This window comes from Triturus cristatus, chromosome 2_2, assembly GCF_964204655.1.
Source record: "Triturus cristatus chromosome 2_2, aTriCri1.1, whole genome shotgun sequence".
Lineage (NCBI taxonomy): Eukaryota > Metazoa > Chordata > Amphibia > Caudata > Salamandridae > Triturus > Triturus cristatus.
In genome coordinates, this window is record NC_140582.1 from 261,499,800 (window position 1) to 261,524,132 (window position 24,333).

General features: G+C 43.1%; 1 protein-coding gene across 2 annotated transcripts in view; it reads right to left on the reverse strand.

Annotated features, from left to right (window-relative positions):
* The window catches only part of LOC146862118 (protein NipSnap homolog 3A-like), a 418,751-nt gene that overhangs the window by 71,091 nt on the left and 323,327 nt on the right, over positions 1 to 24,333 (reverse strand). For both annotated transcript variants that reach the window (XM_085641309.1, XM_085641310.1), the window contains exon 4: positions 2,699 to 2,842. In XM_085641309.1, the coding sequence (XP_085497435.1) occupies positions 2,699 to 2,842 (144 nt within the window). The remainder of the gene's footprint in view (positions 1 to 2,698; positions 2,843 to 24,333) is intronic.

Sequence of the window (24,333 nt, forward strand, 5' to 3'; positions counted from 1 at the left end):
TGGAGGTCCTTTGCCCCATAGTGTCTTGTGAGCAATGCACAAAGATTTAAACTTAATTGTTTCAGCCACAGAGAGCCAGTGTAAAGTATTCAAAGCTTTTTGGTCTGGGTATATGGCAGATCTATTTGCATTTTTTGTTTCACCAATTTGGGATTATAAATATCGACTAGCAAGAAATACAAAACCCTACTTGTATCAAGCATAATAGGCAAAAATAATGGTAAAAGGCAGTCCATAGGTGAGAGCAGTTTGGAAGAAGCCTAGGACATTCGTGAGGTAAGAAGTTTTGCTAAACCTACTTTCTTATGCACTTTAAGAACAAGTACAGCACTTGTTTTAAACACTAAACATCCAAGACAACAGGAAAGGGGTCAACAGCCAAGTTTCCTGGAAGTATAATTATGTTGAAAAGATTGAACCATTGTCGAAATGGGTCATCTTGTTAGTGTGCTATGCTAGCAATTTTCCAACATACAATTATTAAGATGCTGCGTTTGATTTTAGAATAGAATATGAGATTATAAAAGGAGAACGGCCTGGACTTAGCTCCAGTTATCCTTATAGACACTTCTCTGGTCCTTTGTTGGAATTTTCTCACTGTACTGTAGGTCAAAGACTCCTAAATCATCAATAATAGATAATGAGATATTATTAGAAGTAGACATTTATAGGCCTATTCACAAAGGTTAACCTAGGCGCTTGATTCACAAAGGTAACTTATGCATTTGAGTCAGTTTACACTTTTGAGAAAGTGTACTACTTTTTGATATTTACAAACTCTGAGTGTAACTTCGCACTAAAAAACACAGTAGTATGTCCAGCACTACATATGGCCAACCGATTGTACTGCAAAACCAACCTATAGAATATAATGTAGTTAGGGACTTAAAATAAAACCCTATAGAAATGTTTTGTCTTGTTTTATATAGCGCGTACTAGACCCGAAGGTATCAGAACACTTTGCATGAGCTCCTTTTGCGTTACAGAGGGACACATTCATTTTTGTTAGGCACAGGGAGATTAAGTGATTTTCCAAGAATCAGAGGGTGTTGAGCGTTCCTTCCGAGACTCGAACCCAGTTCCCCAGCTCCGAGGTCGACCGTTCTAGCCATTAGGCCACATCCTCTCCGACGGTTTATGTCTCATCCGAAGACTTGCATTCCTCCACACAGATGCCTCTGCATATGTATGTCTATATCCTTGAGGTTCTTATATTTGGTTCTCCCACAAATCCACATTCATTCACTGACAATGGGGGTCTTGCAAAAACTCCACAGAAGGCACTCACACCATAACTTTCTGATCAAGGTTGAAATTGTTTTGTCTATCCATCACTCTGTCATCAACACCAGAAAGCTTGGTGAAAAAGGAATTCTGGCCATTCAGGTACAGCCTCCCATGTGCTAAGTGTGAATGGCAAGATTTCAAAAGAGTCCAAACTCCAACATGAGCACAAAATAGGATTTGAATTAGTGGTGTTCTAAATTTGATTACGTAGAGTGTGGCTCGGTACTGTCTGCCATATGTGCCCAGCCTGAATGTTGACATGCTGGTTATGGTATGGGTCAGAAGGCAGAAGATGCTAAATGAAGCTTCTTTTCTGCAAAATACAGCAGTTTTAGGTTAAAGGAAAATGTTTAGGCCTATCGCAGATATAGTATGGCATAACCATGGGGTTGGTTAAAAAAACTATGTGATGGTGCAGGGCAGAGTGCAATATATGATTTTGCCGTTACTGCAGACAACCCATTCATACCTGCTAAACAACACCATATCTCTTTAGAAATCAAGAAATTAGAAAGAAAATTAACTAGTACAAAAATATCACTCATCACACATGCAACACAAATCTGGTCTTTGGATGGTTGTTTAATTGACTGGTACTGGAGCAGCTGCATGGGATCAGGGCTTGGTGTTAAATTGAAGCCCAAAATGAACTTGGAGTGAAGGCGTGATAGGATGTGCGCTTTTGCAATACAACTAGCTAAGAAAGGATCCAACAAGTGGTCCCTCTCTCAGTACAGTGACGAAGAGTATCATCTAATCAAAAAACATATTTCCCCAGGATTTCTTTTGGATTCTGAAACATAATATGAATCTTTTTCTTGAGTTCTAACTGCACAATATAGCTTTACAGCCCGCTGCCAAGGGCTATAAGAATTGTTATAGGGCCTGAACCTGAGTTATAGGCCCGAGCAGCAGAGGAGGGCCTTTTATCGAGGCAAAGAGCCTTTAACAACTGGTATAGCCCAAGGCAGAAGGGCTTCAAGGCTATTAGAATATTCCACCCACTGAGGGTAGAATGTTCCAAATTAAAAAGGGAGAAACAGAAAGGCAAACATTGGAATGTTGGAGCAGAAGGCCTGTACCACTCATTATTAGACCTGAGCCACTCCACTGTCCTCAATGGAGCTTCTAAGATCCCAATGTCCTAATAATAGATTACCAAACTTCCAGCTGTAATTGCCTAAAGATAAAGGAGTAAAGTTGCACAGTATCAGGATAATCAAGCAAGAAAATTATTTGAAAAGGTGCGTGCCATATTTGTGCCTATGTAGACAACTGTATTGAAGTCAAACGTGTTCTGCAAATAACACAGTAACATCCATTGTAGATTTAAATTGTGTGGCCCACGTCGATTTTCTAGAAAAATCATGTGCATGGAAATAGAAGTCTCGCATGTACCCATGAACAATACCTTTATTTAGTGAGCCAAATTCTGTGTAGAATGCGCCTATGAGCTTCTTGTAGCCGACTTGAGAATTAATGGATGACTTGAGGGCCTCTCCCCAAACTTCAGTCCCTCCTGGCTTCATATGAGAGATTACCAGCTCGTAGACTCCTGGAGGAAGACATTCAGTTAGTACAAAGCTGACCGTCATCATCCATGACAACATACCAAATGCAACTCATTTCAATAAACAATCTGTGCATGCTCCATGTGACCACCAATTATTAAATTAGTTACACGTGTTTGCACATGGCTGATTCCAACACAGCACCAGCCACATAGCAAACACACATGGGCCTATTCCAAAGAAAGGGCAATAGAAGGGCAGAGCCTAATGGTGTACTGAGTGCCCTGGTGGACAGTGCCTAGCAGGCACAGATGCAAACTACTACTCCCACTGTGCACCGTACTGGCAAGGGGCAATCAAGGACTAGACTTTTCTGTCCATAATGACCTGGAGTCATCTCCTGATCTTGCATTTTACACAATAATCCCCCATAGTATATGTGAACAAAATCAGAGTTGGAAATTGTCTGCGAAGATGTGCATCAACATTCTCCAAAATGAGGCCATCCCAAACAAAATCAGAGATTCCTACAGTGAAGCCACAAGAACATCAACTAGGCAAATAAATGCCCTGCTACCTACTCCGTCCCAGAGGAGTAGTCTCATATTGAGAGATACCTATATCTTACATGCAGGGGTGTTGCCCTAAGCGTGAAAAAAGTGTTTTGCGTTTCGCAAATCTACATATGGTGTGCACATGCTCATAAATTATTGTGTAACATAAAAAAGGACGAACTGCGTGAGAGAAGTTGATCTTACAACCTCTGTCATAACCACATAACCAACAGACAACTACCCCACACAGGGGCATATTTACGAGTTAACGCCGCCGTAGCATACATTTTTTGACGTTATGGCGGATTTACTTGTATCGCCAAATTTACAAGTTGCCCCAAACTCCTGTTAGTGGCAGTTTTCCAGCGTTAATGTGAATTTTTCACAACGCCACTTAGTTTGCCACGACTTACCGAAAATGAGATGCAAGGCATGAGTTCCTGCACAATGCGATATTTGCAAGGATTTCCTTGTAAATTGCTAAAAAAGAAAAACTGCCGGTAATGTAACAGAGTGTTTCCTTCCGCTGACTTCTAAATCATACCCTTAGGCATTGCATTCCCTATAGGGAGTGATAAATGGATCTCCTCCACTTTTTTTTGTAAAATTAGCTGCCAGTTGAGCTACTAATGCTTGAGGGGGTTGAATTTTTTGTTGATTTGCCAATGGGGACAGAAAAGATTTAACAACTTTAAAAGTTTCCCTGGAGGAATTTTTGGATTGCAATTTACTGCAATTTACTGAGCAAAAAACTCTGCTTTTGTTTTCTTGATCAATTTTTGAAGGCCCTTCAGGGCAGCCTTATACACTGCTTTATCCTCCGGGTGATAATTTTAACTCCAGATTCTCTTTAGCCTTTTACATGCCTGTATCATGCTTTGGAGATAGGGAGAAAACCACTCTGAAGACAGTTGACTTCTCCTCGGCCCCTATAATTAATCGGGGCGATTCCGTCAAGTAGCTGAGTAGCACTCAGTACTCAGCTTCTTGATGAGATCTGAACATCAAGTCTGAGTTGTTCAAAGTATGACACTGTTCATGCTAGGTGGTAGAATATGTCCAGGGCCAATATCAGAGTGCTAAGAGCTTTTATCTTTGAAACTGATGGAGTGGAAATATCATTTCATTTGTAGGGGTGCATCATAATCAGGTATAGAGTGCACTCACATATAGTCATCTACTGTGTTAACATGAGGTACTAGAATTGTGAAATGTATTAACATGAATACGTGATGTATTTTAGGCCATTGACAAGAGCTGTGGAGAATTTACGCAGAAAATGAATATAGATAGCAGGAAACGTTAACATAACGAAGTGGTGTTTTGAAACTGATAATTATTCATGTACTAAATGTGTTAAATAATTATGACATTTCAACGTAGTTAAATCCTTTAGTTGAAATTGCATTAATGTTTATGTGAATTCTTAAAGCTTATATGGTGCTTCCTTCTTTTAGCTGAAATTGTAGGCCTGAAATGTAAGTCCCTGACATCTCTCACTTTAGAATTAAATGTTTGAATTTCATGTGTGCTGTGGAATCCGTTCTTTCTCATGTTTTCGTATTGCAGGTGAAGAAGCGCTCTTTTAGGTAGAATAATGTCTTTGTTTTACTAACTAGGCAAGCAGGGTCGATAAAGGAAGGACATTATGATTCACACAGAAGAAGATCTGGGACCAAGGACAAATTGTTGCAAGAAGGTACACGGACGGCATCATGGAAAAGTACATTTAGGATTGTACCCAGAGCGAATGGCGTGATGCAGAATACATTATGAGCATGTTACCTGTGGATAATTAGTTGTTGGAACTAGGGAAAGAGCCCCACTTCTTTCTTGCCTTCAGAGAGAAAGCATCCTAGAACGAGCTCTTTCTTTACGATGGTGACTTTATGCTACTTGACCCATTGATGGTGGAGACACTTCTTAGAAAGACTGCACGCAATGACACCTTGTATCTGGTTTCTTAGGAATGCCTTTGTAGGGATGTCACTTTAATGTTAGAGTAGCAATAGAATTGATGCTTTTCACTCACCAACCGTCGGTGAAGGGAATATTTGGACTAGTGCAGGTGGCAGACAGAGTACACTAGTTACCAACAGTGACTAGGCCAAGATCATTTAATGCGGGAGGGAATCGAAACCAGTTAGTGTAAGTGCCTCAGCCTCCAAAAATTGCAAAGGGCAATCAAGCATATCACCAGATGCCCTTGATGGAAGCTATGGAGAGATTTGATCAGGACCCATCCTTATGACGGTGCCTGAGGGGGGAGGATGACTGTACACTTGGCGCAATCTCAGAGGTAGGCCTCAGTGGACCATATGTAGAAGCAAATGTAGATGGTCATACCATTACATTCTTGATTGATACTGGTGCTACCCGTTATACTGTGAGATCTATAGTAGCCCCAATCCTGCTCCCCTCGGGCAAGTCGATCCAAGTTGCAGGAGTCTCTAACATAAGAATGAAAAAGCCTTTGACAGAAGATGTACCGGTGAAAATCGAAACTTTCCAGGATCACCATCAGTTTGTGGTGTGTGTCGAGTCCAGTCTGTTTTCTAGGGTGTGATCTATTGTGCATATTGAATTGTACCATCTACTGCACACCAAAGGCAATCGAATTGCAGACCAGTAATGAGAACATTGCTTTCAAATTGGCTAAGCAGAATCTTTATACTGCCATGTTTCCTTTATTGACAGTGGGAGACATGCTGCTGGATCTTAGAGACACTGTCTCACCGGTGGTATGTGACTTCTCCGGGGAACAGATCGGACTGATTCGAGGAGTAAAGCCAGTCCATATAGAGGTGAAGCCAAATGCAGAGTTTCAGTGAACACCCCAGTACAACATGACCCCAGAAACAGTGGCAGGGATTACACCTGTAATTGGGTCCATGATTGCGTAGGGTATCCTAAAAGAGATCATGGGACGACTGTGTAGTTTTCCTATTTTGGGATTGCAGAGGCCAAGTGGGAAATATTGCATTGTCCAAGACCTTGGGAAAGTAAACAACATAGTGATCCCATATTGTCCTGTGGGACCAAATCCATCTGTAATCTTATTCCTGATTCCTTGCGAAGCTGAATGGTTCACGGTGATTGACCTCTGCCAATCATTCTTCTCCATCCCATTGCACAAGAAAAAACAATCTATATTTGCTGTGTGTCTGGTTAATCGCGTCTTAACGTGGTGTCGTATCCCTCAAGGGTATACTGAAAGTCCATCATATTCATTCAGATCTTGAAGAAGAACCTTGAGAGATTGATCCTGCTCCAAAACTCTGTATAGGTCCAATACATTGGCGACCTTCTAATCGTGCCAGAGACGCAAGAGTCCTGCAAAGACGATAATATTGCCTTACTGAACCATCTGTCTGACAACGAGCATAAGGTGTCTCAGAGTAAACTTCAGTACAGTCTGAATGAAGTGCAGTATCTGGGTCATCGAATTGACATAGGCAAAAGGAAGGTGTCACCAGAAAGAGTGGAAGCCATCATGTAAATTAATCTGCCCAGTAGCCAAAAAGAGGTCAGAATGTTCTTGGGAATGGTTGGCTATTGACGACAGTGGATTCCTAATTTCTCCCTGATGGTGAAACCTTTGCAGATGTTAACCTACAAGGATGTGTGTGATCCGGTACCTTGGGATAGCAGCTGTTTGCTTGCCTTCGTGGAGTTGAGGGAGTGCCTGTGTCGCGCTCCAGCTTTAGGAATACCTGAGTAAAAGAAAGTGTTTTCACTGTTCCTCCATGAGCGAGAGGGTTCTGTTCTATCCATACTCACCCAGACACATGGAGGTGCCCGCAGACCACTGGCCTATTTTTCAGCTACCCTAGATCCTATAGCTTCAGCGTTGCCCGAATGTCTCAAATCCGTTGCTGCAACAGGTATCAGTATTGAATTATGTGAAAGCATTGTGATCCACTTACCATATATGTACCACATTCAGTTGAGCTTTTGATGACGAGAAAAAAAACGCAGCATTTGACAAACAATACGCTGACAAGGTATGAACAGGTGTTACTCGCTGCTGAAAAGGATCCTCTGAAGTAGTGTTCTGTGCTAAATAAGGCCACCTTGTTGTCTATTCCAAATACTGAAGAGGAAGAATGAGGAGACAATGACTCAGCCCTGAACGAAATAGACTGACTGACAGGGAGGCTGTTATATGGGAAAGAAGTCATTCGGGAGGGGCTGTTTCATCTAGGATGAAATGATGAGGAGGGTGACATACAGCTGGATGATTCCAAATCTAATGTGAGAGGTAAAGAGCCCGGCGGAAGGGGCCCAGGGGAAAATGAGGGCATACTGGGTGAACTTCCTGCAGTACATACTAGTACTACAATTGATATTGCAGGTAGCCAAACAGTGGGAGAGATTAAGATAATATCCTGGAACATATCGGGTCTATTGTCAAAAATCAAAAACCATAATTGGCTAACTTATATAAAGAAACACCAGATAATCCTCCTACAAGAAACGTGGGAGGTACAAAGTAATGCCTAGGCAATAGAAGGATATAAAATGTTCTTTGTCCCAGCACGTAAGTCAACTTCGGGGCGGGCAAAAGGTGGGCTGACTATTTAGGTCGACCTAAGATTGCCAGGAAGATGGGATGAATTAAGCTGGGCTTCAGATTGCATACTGGGGGTTACGTACCACAATAAGGGTCTTAATCTAACCCTCATTAACTTCTATAATGCTATTATCCCGGGACAACCCCTCTTATATTTAACTGAATTGGGGGCCCGGCTGGCAGGAATGGAGGAGCAAGGGGCATCAAGTCCCCAGCTAGTATTAGCGGGGGACTTTAATTGTCACCAGTGCCCCTTGTTAAGAATGAAGGGGGGGAACTGGTCGGCCTGCCCGATGGTAGAGTGGTGGCACTTGAATCATACAAGGGATGGAGGAGCGCTGAACAAGGTCTTAGGCAGGCATGCACTCACACACACCATGGATTTGATTGGTGGGGAGGGAAATAGTATGGTTACCCCAACCTTGGTTACCCCAACCTTTAAAGGTAGGGGAAAGGATTCTATAATTGATTTTATTTTTGTCACAATCACGTTAAAGTGTCAAGTCATAAGGTTCAAAATAGAGGTCAGTATTTTTAGTGACCACAACCTGCTGCTCTTATGTATTAGAGACCGAGGCCAAAGGGAGGCCGGAGGCATAATGAAAGCCATTGACCAGGGTAGCAGATTAAGGTGGGTCAGCATTGACAGAGAAGTATTTTACAGAACCTTACTAACACAGGAGGAATCCGATGTCTGGAAGTGTCTGGACCTAGAAGTCGAGGGGGTAGACCTGATCAGGGCATTTGAGGGCGTTGCCCCACAAATTGATGGTTTACTTAGGGGTAGGAAGATTAAAAGGGACCATAGTAATCCTGGGTGGTTTGACCATGACTGCACCCTCGCCCTGAGGGAATTGAAGTTAGCTCTGAAATCTGTACCCAAAGATGGGATGAAGGTGTCGAGGTGCAGGGCACGGTATAATAAGACACTGAAATGCCGTAAGACCGCACTGCAGAATCAGGCATGGGAAAACCTGAGAGAAGCAGCCGAGACAAAGCACTCGACTGCCTTTTGGAAATTCATCAATGAACCATGTTTTCAGGATTTAAATAAACCCAAGTTGGCCTGTCATGTTCTCCCAGAAACCTGGCTTGAGCACTATCGGGGCCTTTATAACTATGGTACTACTGCTGATTTGATCACAGCAGAATCGGAAAGTGTGAGTACATCGCAGATTATCTTTTCCCTAGGAGAGATAAAGGCGGGGATAGATGGGCTGACACGTAATAAGGCGCCGGGCCCTGACGGGATTCCCCCAGACCTCTTCCTGAGCCAGAAAGAACTTTGGGCGCCCATATTGACCAGGGTAATAAACACCGCAGTGGAGACAACGATGCCAGTCCCCATATTTAAGAAAGGGAATAGAAATAGCCCACATTGTTATCACCCCATTTCACTTATCGATGTTACCATGAAAGTTTTAGGTAGGGCCATTCTTTTTTTTTTTTTTAATTTTTTATTGCACAGTAAAAAGGATACAAGCATGGGCCTACAACCACCAGGGCCGGCCGCTAAAGTCAAAACGGATCATACAGTATAAAAGTCAATGTCCGACCCCCGGGCCCGGCCCCTTACAGACAATCCGGATAGTCCTAAAGGAATCAGGATACATAAATTTAACATAAATAACAAATAAAAACAAAAGGCGAGGTATCGTGGCATGAAGTGGGCGTCAGACTATAGCAGGGGGTCTCTACATCCGACCACCGGATGGCGGTCAAGGGGAAGGAGGACTAAGAGGTCAGGGGGGGTCACGGGAGAACCAGATCTACACTCGGATATTCCAAATACACAAGGAACCATCAAGGGTCAGGGGGACAGGGCAACTTCGGAAGTGTCCACCAGGGGGGGAGCACAGATGTTTCCACGATACTCGTTCCATTGCCCCCAGATTCTACTCCATGCCCCCGGTTTACCACGAGCCACATACACAGTCTTCTCCCTGAACATGCACCAGTCCATGTTCTCCTTCCATACAGACACGGTGGGAGGCCGCTGGGAACCCCAAAGCTGCGCTATATCTCTCTTAGCAATCATGTTCCCCAGGGCCGGCCACCGAGTCTGGGCCGCGTTATAATCATTGGGCTCCCATACATTCAGAACACAGCGACGCACCTCCGGCAGCAGAGCAACCCCGGTGACTTGTTCCATAACCACATGCACCCGGCGCCAGTAGTCCGCCACCTCGCGGCACTCCCAAAGGATGTGGAGAAAGGTGGCACTAAGCCCACAGCCCCGCTTACAGAGCCCGTCCTCGGAAAATCCCATCGAAACCAAACGGGGACCCGTCACGTAAACCCGGTGGAGAATCTTAAGCTGGACCAGACGGAGACGGGCTGGGATGGCCACCTCCTTAGGGGACGACAGTGCGGACTGCCAGTCCTCATCGTCCAACTCCACCCCATCTCCCGTCCATGCCTCCCGAAGACGCACCAAGAGGTCGGCCCGATTATTAATGAGTTTTTTATAAATTAGAGAGATAGTACTGTCGGGAACATGACCATCGAGTATGCGGTCCTCGAGGGGCGAAGAAGCCGGGACCTTGGTCCCTTCACCAAAGACCGAGAGCAGGGCATGCCGAACCTGGGCGTAGCGGAAGAACTCCCTGTCAGTGAGCTCGTATTCGCTCTGGAGCGCCGCGAAGGTTTTGACCGCGCCCTTAACCCATAAGTCTCCCACTCTGCTAATACCGATCGTGTCCCGACGCTCAAAGCCTTTCGTTGTCCAGAGGCTTCCCAGACGGTCGGAGGCAAATAAAGGAGTTGCACATGTTAAACGCTCACTCCAGCCCATGGCTACATTAGCCGCCTTCCAGATCCTTACCGCAATCTTAGTAGGGCCCGTAAGGGTCCTTCCGGTAGGGCCATTCTTAACCGATTGCTGGACTGGGCGGAGGAACATGAGATTATCACGGATACCCAGTATGAGTTTAGGCATGGCCGCTCCACTACAGATCAATGTCTCAATTTATATCTCCTGGCAGCCAAGTACACTGTGGCCAGTGAGGGGACTGTGTACTTGGCTTTCATGGATCTCACGGCGGCATTTGATCGGGTAAATCGGAAGAAATTGTGGGAATTATTGGGGGCTTTGGGAGTCGACCCAGGACTGGTAAATATACTAAGAGCACTGCACCAGAATACCTCTGCACAGGTCAGATATGATGAGGAGGGAAATGTTACTGACCGATTCCCGTGTTCAAGAGGAGTGAGGCAGGGGTGTTTTCTGGCCCCCTTCCTATTTACTCTATATATATAAATAGCTTAGCACAGGCGCTGGTAGCCTTAGGGATGGACTGCCCACAGATAGGAAGGAGAGGGATTCCCATGTTATTGTAGGCGGACGACGCTGTGCTTTTGGCTCTCAATGCGCACGGATTGCAGCGTCTTATAGACGGCTTTGTCCAGTTTATGGATAATCTAGATTTTTTACCGAACCTTACTAAATTATATGTTTTGGAGATAGGGAAAGGACCAACTAGGAAAATTAAGTACACAATAGGCACACATGGACTGGAGAAGGTCAAGTCATTTTCATATTTGGGGATCTTATTTGATAGTCGACTTAGCTTTAAAGGCCTTGTGGAGGAGAAATGTCATACACTAATTAACTCCACAGGGGCAACTATGAATTTTGCAAAGAGGTTAGGTCGATGGTCCCCTGAGCAAATCCTGAACCTTTACAGTTCTGTAAGTTGTGCCAAAGTCTTATATGGTAGTGAGGTTTGGGGCTTTATAGACCTACATAAGTTACAAATAGAGGAAAATAAATACCTGAGGCGGGTATTGAAGGTCCCCCAGAGTACGTCTTCTTATGTTGTTCATGAGGAACTGGGCATAACCCATCTGTGCGATAGGTTGCAGTGGAAACCCCTTGCATGCCGGATCAAAATATGGACAAACCCAGAGGTGATGTTAAGCCAGCAGATACTATTGGACTGCATGTCCCGGGCCATAATATTCCGTGGCTCAAATATGTTAAGGAAAACCTGGTGGCCATGGGTCATGTTGAACATTTTATGCACCCAACAAAATTGTTATCTAAGGACAAGGGCCCCATTAAGTTAGAATTTTTAAATAGAGTAAAATCTAATAGGGAAGATAGGGAGTTGATTAAGTTATCAGTGAGAACACACCAGCTAACAAAGTCATGTTTGGGCTTGGAACCTTATCTGTACCTTATTTATAATCCCCAGGACAGATTTCTTATGACCCGCTTCAGGCTAAACTTGTTACATTATAAGCTGGCAGTTCCAGCAGGGTATAGAACGTTCCTGGAGTCGAAGGGTCCTTGTGGCTGCGACCAACGGTCTCCGCAGGACACGCTTCATTTTGTCTTATTTTGTCCTTTTTATGCTCACCCTAGGCGATTATTTTTAAAAGATATTTTAAGAAACGTTAAGTTCAAACAAGCTAAGGTGGCCCTATTGTTCTTGAAATTGTCTGCAGAGCCTCTAACGCTTTTCTGTACAATCAATTTTCTAAGATTGGCAATGAGATTTAGAACCAGCAGAGGGGAGGAATAAAGGTCTGTGTATTTACTATATGCCATTTTGAGAAAGGAAGGGTATCCCTCAGGTATTGAAAATGGTGTACCAGTGTCTTGATTCTGTAGTTGCTCATTGTATTATATTGTGGAGGAATTATTTTTATTTTAGGACATTTTATGGTTGCTCCATGAGATTAACCTTGCGTGGAATCAATTATAATTTATGTATTATTGGTAAAAAGATTTTTAGCATGGTTTGAAAAAAAAAAAATGTTTGAGATACATTTTTAATATTGTACTTCTATGGTATTGTTTTATGCCGAATAAAGTAATTTTGAATAGAATTGAATTGACTGTCTGGATGTCACTGAGCTTTGCACAAAACCGAGAACTGACATTGTCGATGAGCCATTGTCTATTCCCGATCAAGTCCTTTTCGTTGATGGTTCAAGCCGTAAAGACAATGAAAGGAATTTGTGAGCAGAGTTTGCTGTCTGTACCATCACTGGAGTGGTCGAAGCTGCTTGTTTACAGGGAGTACACTCCGCACAAGTGGCTGAAATCATTGCCTTGACCAGTGTTTGTTGAGTTTCTGAACAGATCCGAATCACCATCTTTACCAATAGCCAGTACGGTTTCAGAATGGTTCATGACTTTTGACAGCAATGGTCGCAGAGAGGGTTCCTAAAGTCATCAGGCTCCCTGATACGGAATGTGGAGTATGTGAGACAACTGTTAGAAGCTTTACAATTGCCAAGAGAAGTGGCTGTTGTTAAGTGTGCAGCACATGGAAAGGAAAATTATGTTGTTACTATCGGAAATAGGTACGCTGACGAAGTTGCAAGTTACTGTGCTATTCATGCATGTACTTTCGGTGGGCAATATACTGGCGAGAGTACAGAGACGGACTCAGAAATTATGCTAGCAGCTGTTTACACATGGGATGAAGTGAGACGTTTGCGAATTGAAGCCACAGACAACAAACAAGCGGGTTGGATCAGAGCAGGTTGTGAGAAGGGGAAAGACAGCATTTGGGTGTCAGCTGATGGCAGGACTGTACTTCTGGATTGTTTGCTACATCCAATGGCAAGGCAGATTCGTGGAGCAGCTCATATAGGAAGGGATGCAATTGTGAAGTTGTTCAGACAGACTTGGTTCAATCCAGGGTTTCGAGTGATTGCAGAAGCTTTGTATTATTGGTGCGTCACATGTCAACAAATGAACGCTGGAAATAAAACTGTGGTTGCCTTGAGTCACATTGGCAGATCTTTGGTCCCTTTAATTGATCCAAATGAATTTTGTTGAGATGCCTGTGTGTAATAGGTTGAGATACATTCTGGTTGTTGTGTGCATCGTTTCTCGATGGGTTGAAGCCTACTGGACTAAAAGATGTGATGGCATTACAGTTGCAAAGTTGTTGTTGAGGGAACTCATTCCTAGATTCAGAATTCCAACTACATTGGAATCAGATAGATATACATCATCATCATCATCATCATATACAAACTTTCACAATGAAGTTATGAAGTTGCTGTGCACTGCCTTGAATGTGGATCGGGACTACATTGTAGTTACAGGCCAGAGGCATCAGGAATGCTGGAGAAAAATAAACGGTACCTTGAAATCAAGGTTGGCTAAAGTGTGTGCTTCAACATCTCTGAAGTGGCCTGATGCATTGCCTCTAGTGCTAATGAGTCTGCACAGCATTCCTGACAGGAGAACTGGGTTGTTGCCTCATAAGATACTTATGGGAAGAGCAATGTGTGTGCCTGATGTACCTGCTCCCGTGTTAGAGAGCATCACAGATGATTTGATCCTTGACTACTGTAACGGACTGGCTGCCATGGTTCGTTCTGTGTTTCATCAAGTTGAAGCAGCAACTGCACCAACTTTCAAAAGATCTCTGCCATGACCTGAACCTAGGGGATTGGGTTTTCATCAGAAAACACGCTAGGAAAAACTGTCTTGACATTCGGTAGCATGGGCCATTTCAAGTGATACTGGTGACGAACATCGCTATGAAGTGTAGCCTAGAGTTGTGTTGGGTTCATGCTTCTCACACCCGACAAGTCTCAAGTCCCTCTGATAAAACATTTACTCTCCTAGAAGTGTTTCAGGCCGGGGCCGAAGGATCACAGGAGGGGACAAGTCAAGCTGTAGAGGTACCTTAAGAGGCTGGATACACACTAGATCGATCTGAGGGGGGTCAAGCTACACAAGACCCTTGTATAGACTCTGAGGGAGACGGTAACATTGCAAGTGATAGAGAGTCTGACTCAGTGGAAGAGACTGGTGTGACAATTGATCCTGTGCAGTTAAGGGAGAAAAATGCCGCAGGTGAAACGTGGCCTGTGAGACAGAGAAGAAGAAATCTGAGACTTGCATCTGAAAGAGAACTTGCACCAATAGATAAATCTTTGGCGTCTGATCTAAGTGAAACTGAGCAAAAAGCATCACTTACCCTTGACTTACTGCATTAGTTGTAGCTTACTCCTTAGTATGTTTAATGGAAAAGGCCATTATGAGTACTACTTCTCAAATTATGTTTGGTACTTCAAGAAATACCTGCCTATAAACACCTGAACAGATATGATTATTATAAGCAAATAGAATGAATGGAAAATTATTTCTCACCAACTGTGACACTAGACACTGCTTCCGTGCATAGATATGACCTAACCTGCATACTAACAGACACAGAAAATAAATGTATAGATCAAGTAGAAGATAGACATAGGCGATCAGTTACTAGGACTGACAAGAAGGACATAGATTCCGATTGGACCACAGAGGAGTTAGCTCACAAAGCTAAGGGAAGTTCTGGTCCTATAGCTTTAGATTGGGAACAATGAGGCAAGCTTTGCATACGTCAAACTGCGATTCGGTATGATATACTATTTGTGGCACAGAGCGTTTGTGATCATATCTTACTAGTTAATGGTCCTTGGAAAACGTTTTTGTAAGAGTCTTGTTGAAGGGCACAAGGAGTGTATTTTGTGTGTAGAAAGAATCCATATGTTCGATTACCAAGCAAATGGAATGGTACTTGCTATTTGTCACTAGTGTTCCCGAAAATTTATCATATGGATTACCTGGAGAGATCTGAAGGGAAGTTGAACAGCAGCGAAAAATGTGTACTGATTACTTTAGAGGTTGTGGAAGATGTTTTTGGAGTGATGATGCCTAGTTTGAGAGTAGTCCTGAAAGACATCAAGATTAGAAGGCTGGCTACCACAGTGGATAAGTTATATCCAAAAAAAACAGAGGCGGCTGACCATACGTCCCGCACGTAAATCCCTATTCAAAATATTTTCCGAGTTCTTTGCAAAACACCTCCAGAACCCGCTGCTATATGGTTTCACTGGGATCCAGAATAAAACAATTTTCCATAAAGGAGGGTGCACCAGAGAAGAAGTCCAGGTCATCAAAGTAATACCATGCAGTTTATTTTATTATTCAAATATAGTAAGAAATGGACATCAGCCAATGCGTTTCGTTCCATACAATGGAACTTCGTCAGGGCTGAAAACAATTAACACGAGACAGCACATGAATAAATACAACAAATAAAAAGACACCATCATTAAAAACACATGTAACATATAAATTACATCAGAAAGTGGCATATAACGATGACGCAGAATGTCTTAAGAACAAAAAAATTGAACTTCACACTGAAAAACATATATACACACGAATAAACTAAATGGTTCAAATTTCAAAAACCCACAAGATTAATATAAACCAATCATCATAAAAACACAGTTATCTAGATTTATCGATGTCAAAAATGCCATATGGTATGACAAATTAAAAAAAATAAACTGTGTTTGATTAAATCAACCAAGGAAAATACCCAGTGTACAAATGTCACCAAGACCGAAAGAGTACACCAAAGAGTGAACAAAATCAATAATGAACACTGACACTATTCACTTAAATCAAAATAGGACAGACACGAAGAACAGGAGAGAAGAAATATGACGAAATAGACGCAGGAGGAAAGAGATAAAAAGAAAGAAAATGGAGATGAAAAATATATGTACAAGGGAAAGTTCTTATTCTCACCAGTCAAATACGCAAGTGGAAATCCACACTATCTCCAATTAGCCAATAAGCCAAAAAGATTTAGAATAGAGCAAATCCACAGTCCTTGATATAGTTAGTCCTAATCAACCGTGATACTCTGCAAATGTAATAAAGCATAACTAAGTACGGGTGTGCGTGAGGCAGAAACACAAACAGTGCCACGGTCAGTGCTCTAATATCTAATAGAATCTGTAAATTGCTAATGGAACGCAACGCATACAAATCTGAATTGAGGTAGATAAACGGGCTTAAGTTTTCATCGATCAATAATAACCTGAAGGTTCAAGAAAACAACAGTCACAGGTAACACAAGTTAGCGATGCAATGAAGGTAGAGGTCCCACAGTCCTGGATAGGATATGGCCACGTCCAGAAATAATACTCTGTAGATAAACAAAAATACACAATCTTATTTAACATGTCCGTAGGACACACCTACTAACTAGTGCACAGACCAAAAGGCCAAGGCACCCTACGTGTAAACGGAATAAACCCCATATGAGCCCCAGTCCGAATAGCTTCCTTGGGAAAAAGATGATTGGCAGCGCAAAACAGAGGCGCCGTGCAGGAAACACCTAAGTCCAAGGCAGGTTTGGATATTTATAAGTGGACCAATATCGGTAGTGTCTTTAGCGTTATGCCATTGTACAAGCACAAACGGATCATTTAGAAAAGAAATTGCAACACCAAACCCCCATAAACGAAAAGTCCCTAGACTGCACAGTGCCCATCTATTAGCGATAAGGCACATGTTAAGCAAAAAACGAAAACCAGTGTATGTTTCCCAATCCGAAATTCCCCCATACATGATTATTACAAAGGCATACCAAAGTTCTACTGATATGTCAAGTAATCAAGGTCCCAGGAAGTTTTTAGTAAACAAACACCACATTAGTAGAAGTCTCAATTCCCCCGTCACAGTCCCAATCCGACTGCCAAGTCAACGTACCTGGAGTGTTAAGTTGAGTCGCCAGGCAGGTCAGCCAGATAACGGTCCAAACCGACCCCATGATGAGCCTACTAATTTAAACCCTCGCGGTAAACGCCGACATAGACATAGAGACGTCAGCGGCATAACCGTATTCCTGCCCATAACGTCACCTTGGAGCGCCATATTTAAATGGTTCCAAGGCCAGCAATGAGGTGTAAACAAGGGCCAAAAGTAAAATCCATGGTACATATACGTAACACACAAAGTTCGAAATTCAACGGTACATAAATAATGTGTGGATCGCCTAGATTATAAGATTAAACATAGAGGCTAAATAAGTGGGGCCATACTATGGCTCATTGTAACTCGGCGCCATCTTGTAATGGTAAAGTGACCCGGGGAATATTAAGAAAAAGACCAAGGCCTTGAGTATAGGATATGAGGGATATGGGATATAGCCATATCCAAAAAATTTAATTCTAAGAAACTAGGTGGCAAAAAAGAAGAAATAATTATTTAATAATATTATAAATATATGATAGAATAAGGAGGACACAAGAAAAAGTGAACATGTCATAGGAGAACTAAGATAAGTGTCTGCTACCATAATGTTATTAAAAGTCACTCATAGAATAACGTCCACAAAAAAAAATTATATATGCGGGCATCATCTTAGAGTGTGCAAGAAATACTTCAAGAGTAACGTCTCATGATAAAATTAAATCTCCAGTATTGTCCATGACAAGCAATGTTAATGAAAGTCAATTGTAACTAGAGGTGAAGGTTTCCAAAGAGAATGTTAGACAAATCTGTAGGCTAAGGAATACCTACAGTGACACTTGAGAATTGTCTCTTTATCTAATATTGAAAAGGCTTCGGTAATATAACTCTAGTGGAGCAAGAGGAATCAAAAAAAAATTATACTCCCATAGTTAGAAGAAGGAGTAAAATGTCAGTACAAAAGTATCAGAAAAAAAGTATCAGAAAAGACAACAAGAAAGACTGCAGGGGAGGTACAGAGTTTATGGTCCATATAGAATGTATTGGCATCATAGTATACATGCACCACAATGGCTAAATCAGCACGCATTTTGTATACTTTGCATAGTGCGTACCACATTTATACTAATACAACACAGCGACTTTTGGGAACTGATGGATTTTCATAGCTCATGAGTAAGATGCCCAATTGTTAACACCACATCGATATTCATTAGATATTATTTGCATGATATGTATATCGATGGCTCATTCCAAAAAGTAGTGCATTTCCCCATCTGTATTGTGTCCCTATGTCGTGGCCCGTAAGTGACAGATCTATTTTGATTCGGTCTGTCTCACTAATAGCTCCCTATTACCACCTCTCTTGTTTGCAGGAACAAAATCAATGCCATGAAACCAGAAATCTCCAATATGTTTCTCATTGTATTGTTCTGTAACTGGGTATCTGCTATCCCTATTTCTAATGGCCCCCCAGTGTTCCTGCATGCGGTGTTTCAGACAGCGTGTTGTACTGCCAACATATATAATACCGCATGCACATCTAAGTACATAAACAACATGTGTGGTATTACAATTTATAAAATGACCAATGGTATGTTTTCGTGGTGTTGTAAAGAAAAGTTTTCGTTTTGTTTTTACCCATGGGACAGACATTATATGTTCCACAGGTAAAAAAACCTTTGGTTTCAATTGCAACCAAGTTTCTCTGTCAGTGGGTGTCATCACATAACTCGAGCAAAGATGGTTCCTCAATGCAATTCCCCTTCTGTAAGTAACGGAAGGTTTCTCGCTGTCATAATCCTTTAAACCACGGATTTCAGTTAACAGATGCCAGTTTCTTCTAAACACATTGAAAATATTGTCACTGTGCATTGTATACTGGGTGATGAATCTGTCTTTGCTATTTTTTCCAATGTCATTAGTAACCCGAGGTTGATAACACAGTGTACGATCCCTGTCAGTATTCAGAATTCTGGTTTCAGCTTTATCCATAATCTTTTTGCTGTAGCCTCTTTTCATAAATCATTTTCTTGATTTCAACAGATTAATCTGGAACGGTTCCTTTTCGCTGCATGTTCTCCTAATACGTGTGAACTCGCCAAAGGGGATGTTTCTAATGACAGAGGCAGAGTGCGCACTTTTAGCGTGCAAAACAGCATTGCATGAGGTCTCTTTCCTCTACAGGGTACTACCATCCTGAACATAACATTTTATATCAAGAAAGTTTATACTCCCTGTGGTGAGAAATGGTCAGTTTAACATTAAAGCTATTGTCATTAAGATAAATTAAATATTGCTCCAACAGAACAAGAGGACCGGACCATAAGCAAATGACTTCATCGATGTGCCTCCCCAGAACACTACGGGGTCTATTATAATGTCGAGCAGGTCGCCACCGCCCGCATGGGGGTGGCAATCGGCCCGACATTACCTCCCGCCCGCCTCCCATTTCCCCCACCACATTATGATGGCGGGGGTACCGTGGCGGACGAGAAGACTTTCCGCCGCTTTTTTGACCGGTCAACGAGTCGACTGGGCAGAAAAGGGTTGAATATGGTGGCAGTGTCTACTAGACACCGCCATCCATATTACAATGCATGAGGGAAGCAGCCTTTCCGTGGCGGCATTGCCGCTACCGAAAGGGATGCAGTTTTTGCAGTTGGGGGCCTGTTGCGGGCCCCCAGGATGTTGGGGGGCTGGGGGGGCACATGGGGGTACCTATGGTGCCCCCTGCATTTGCATGCACAACGTGTCAGGCACCATGCGGTGCCTGCCACGTTGTGCATGCAAATGCACAAATGCCTTTTTTGCATTGCAGCAGGTGCTGCTGACAGCACCGCCTGCCGCAATGTAAAAAAATGCGGGATGTGCGCGCCAGTGTGGCGGGCGTATCCTAATTGTGTATGCGGGACCACCGGACACATGGCGGTCCCATTTCACGATGCGATGGCGGGCATCGTTATAGACCCCTATGTGTTTGGTCCAGGGGGAGGCACACCTGGCCCAGGCATGCTCCCTCTCATACCAGCCCATGAAGAGGCAGCTAACAGATTTGTCTAACATTCTCTTTGGAAACTTTTCTCTCTAGTTACAATTGGCTTTCATTAACATTGCATGTCATGGAAAATACTGGAGATTTAACTTTATCTTGAGACGTTACTCTTGAAGTTTTTTGTCTAACTAATAAGACAGAATCTTTCTTGTACACTCTAAGATGACGCCTGCATATATATACTTTTTCTGTGGACGTTATTCTATGAGTGGCCTTTAATAACATTATGGTAGCAGACACTTACCTTAGTTCTCTCATGACATGTTGTTCACTTTTTCTTGTGTCCTACTAATTCTATCATATATTTATAATATTATTGAATAATAATTTCTTCTTTTTTGCCACCTAGTTTCTTGGAATTGATTTTTTGGATATGGATATATCCCATATCCCTCATATCCTATACTCAAGGTCTTGGTCTTGTTCTTAATATTCCCCAGGTCATATTACCATTACAAGATGGCGCTGAGTTACAATTGAATGAGCGATAGTATGACCCCGCTTATTTAGCCTCTATGTTTAATCTTATAATCTGGCCGATCCCCACATTATTTATGTACCGTTGAACTTCGCACTTTGTGTGTTACGTATATGTACAAGGGATTTCACGTTTGGCCATTGTTTACACCTCATTGCCGACCTTGGAACCATTTAAATATGGCGCTCCAAGGCGATGTTATGGCAGGAATATGGTTATGCTGCTGACGTCATTACGTATATGTTGGCGTTTACCGCGTGGGTTTAAATTAGTAGGCTCACCATGGGGTCGGTTTGGACCGTTTTCGGACTGATCTGCCAGGCGACTCAACTTAGCACTCCAGGTAATTTGACTTGGGAGTCGGATTGGGACTGTGACGTGGGAATTGAGACTTCTACTAATGTGGTGTTTGTTTACTAAAAACTTCCCGGGACCTTGATTACTTGACATATCAGTAGAACTTTGGTATGCCTTTGTAATAGTCATGTATGGGGGAATTTCGGATTGGGAAACATACACTGGTTGTAGTTTTTTGCTTAACATGTGCCTCATCGCTAATAGATGGGCACTATGCAGTCTAGCGACTTTTGGTTTATTGGGGTTTTGTGTTGCAATTTCTTTTCTAAATGATCCATTTGTGCTTGTACAATGGCATAACGCTAAAGACACTACCAATATTGGTCCAATTATAAATATCCAAACCTGCCTTGGACTTAGGTGCTTAGATGCTCCAGGGATTTAATGATCCTAATCATTTAAACAGCTAAAGAACTGCTGTCCTCCCTCAAAAATGAACTATTAGAATTAGAAGAACAAATTAGAAAATCTAATAGCATTGAAGAAACTAAAAAGAAACTTGAAACTGCAGAAAAAGAACTTGCATCATTCTCTGATTACCTTATAAAACGTAAAACTGAGAAACTAACAAAAGATCTACGCTACTACTCCATCACCAAAACTTATCCATACCTTGAAGAAAATTATTATCAACAAAACCAATATTCTCAGGAATATAACTATAGAACACCACAAGTCAGAACTTTTTCTGACACATCTGACTCTGATGGAGACCTAAATGACCAATTCCAGAATTCATCGAGACCTAGTCGTCCTTACAACTCACAATACCAGCCTTTTTTAGCCCAACGAGGGACACGCAGAGGACGACAACGTGTCCGTATTCAGCTTCAAATGAGAGGGAATTATCAACAACAGAATCTTTATACACCACCAGACAATCAACAAGTGTTACAAACCAGAAATCGACAATATTGGGGATAGTTGAAACTATTCCTGGGCCCGATTCACAGAACAAACTTAAGACTAAATCCTAAACTTAGTACCAATCTGGCATTCACAGAATGCACCTAGTACTTCTGGTATTCACAGAATGAACTTACTACTTTAGCGATTCACAAAATAAACTTAGGACTTTTGCTATTCACAGAATCCATTTACGACCACTAAACTTACGTCCGCACCCGGGCCGGATTTTCCGCCCCCGGAGCGGAGTTTCCAGGCCCGGAGCGGGAAGTCCGCATGCGGGCCGGAAAGTCCGATTTGAGGGCGGAATACCCGCTCCCGGGCCGGAAACTCCGGCCTCGGGACGGAAATTCCGCTTTCGGGCCGGAACATCAGAATTGGGACCAGACTACATTACTGTTGCCATTGATCATTTGAGCCAAGGGGAAACACCTGTTCAAGTCCCTACCATCCCCCACCATGCATCAGCTGACGCACTCCAGCCAATCCCAGCCAACAGCTCCAGTTAGCCATCATGTTGCTAGTGCCTACCATCCCCCACCATGATCCAGCTGAAGCCAATTAACACTCATTGACCAGCAGCAAAAAACATTTAAAAGCAGCACACAGTGAAGGAACCGGTTTGGCCACACGCAGTTTGTATTTCCAAGCAGAGACCGGCCAAGAAAATGGAGCTCATGAAGAGAAAGAGGAACTTTACAGCAGAGGAGACCACCATGCTTGTGGAGTTCATAGTCAGGCACCACAAACGCCTCTATGGACTCTCACCCTACTGCACCAGTGGGAGCCAGAAGGCAGCCCTGTGGCAGCAATTAGCCACTGCTGTCACAGCATTGGGGGAGGACAGGCGCACTGTCCAGGACGTTAAAAAAAAATGGCAGGATGAGCGGCTGAGGGTAAAGGATAAATACTCCAGGATGGAATTACAACGGATCCTCCCAGCCGCACACTCTGGACCACGCATCCGCCTCACCACACAGGAGGAGGACATCCTGACGACCATACACCCCCACTTGGTCCATGGGCTGCCTGTCAGTGACGTCTGCTACGTGGTACCAGGTAAGTGGGATGAAAAGTGAAAGTGCATGAATAGAAGGTCTGTGTTGCACTGTCAGTGTGAATAAGGAAGTAGTCCAAAGTGTAATAATTAATCCGTAAGTCAGAGACTCCTGTGTCACCCTCTGTATGTAGCACTACAAGTCCCACAATCCTTAGGGATGGAAATGGCAAATCCCTCCTCCACTTCTGAAAACATGGCCACTGTCCAGTTGCATTAATACACCAGCCTGCTAAGTAGCAATTGACAAATAACAGCAGAGATGCGCCAGTAACAATGTCACACCCAATCCAACTCTTGTGCAACCGCGGATGCGTCACATTGACAATGCGGTGCACTGTGGCGCTGGGATAGACAGATGGGTGTCGCAACTGATGGCATTAGGGGGATGCTCTGCTGGAGTAATGTCGCAAGTGTGACGCAACTCCAACTATGTCCATGGACCGCCTACACCTAACGCTCAGGGCAACTCATTACAGGTGCCTCAAGCTGGTTTAAGTTTGCATGGCAACACCCTATGAAAAGTGACTACGTGAAATGCCGTCGATTACAATGCATCACTTGTACGAGGCATAACCAAATAAACACACACCCTGCCTACATCACAGCTGATGCATGTTTAATGTTGCGCAGGCCCGCACACCGTGAGGCATCAACATAGATGCATAACATTGGGAATAAGTCTAAATGTGTCACCTGTATTACCCCACCGCTGTGTCACAGAAGTGACGCAACTGCGGTGTTAATGTATTACAAGGGGCGTGGAAACATGCCACTAAATCTCTAAGAAGTAAATCACCCCGTGCAAGCTGAAAGCACAAAGCAGAAGGTGAGAGAACCATCTGGTCCAAAAGTCAGACACCTATTCTGTTGTAAATTTCCCACCCTGCCACGCCACTACGACCCCAATGCACCACTGCTCCTACCTGCCCAGTCAGCAGCAGTACTGCAAAACACTGTTAGCATGCAGAAGAAATGGGGAAATCACAGAAATGTTCCACAAGCACATATTCCAGATGTTTAGTTTTCTCTCTTCTCACCCATTGA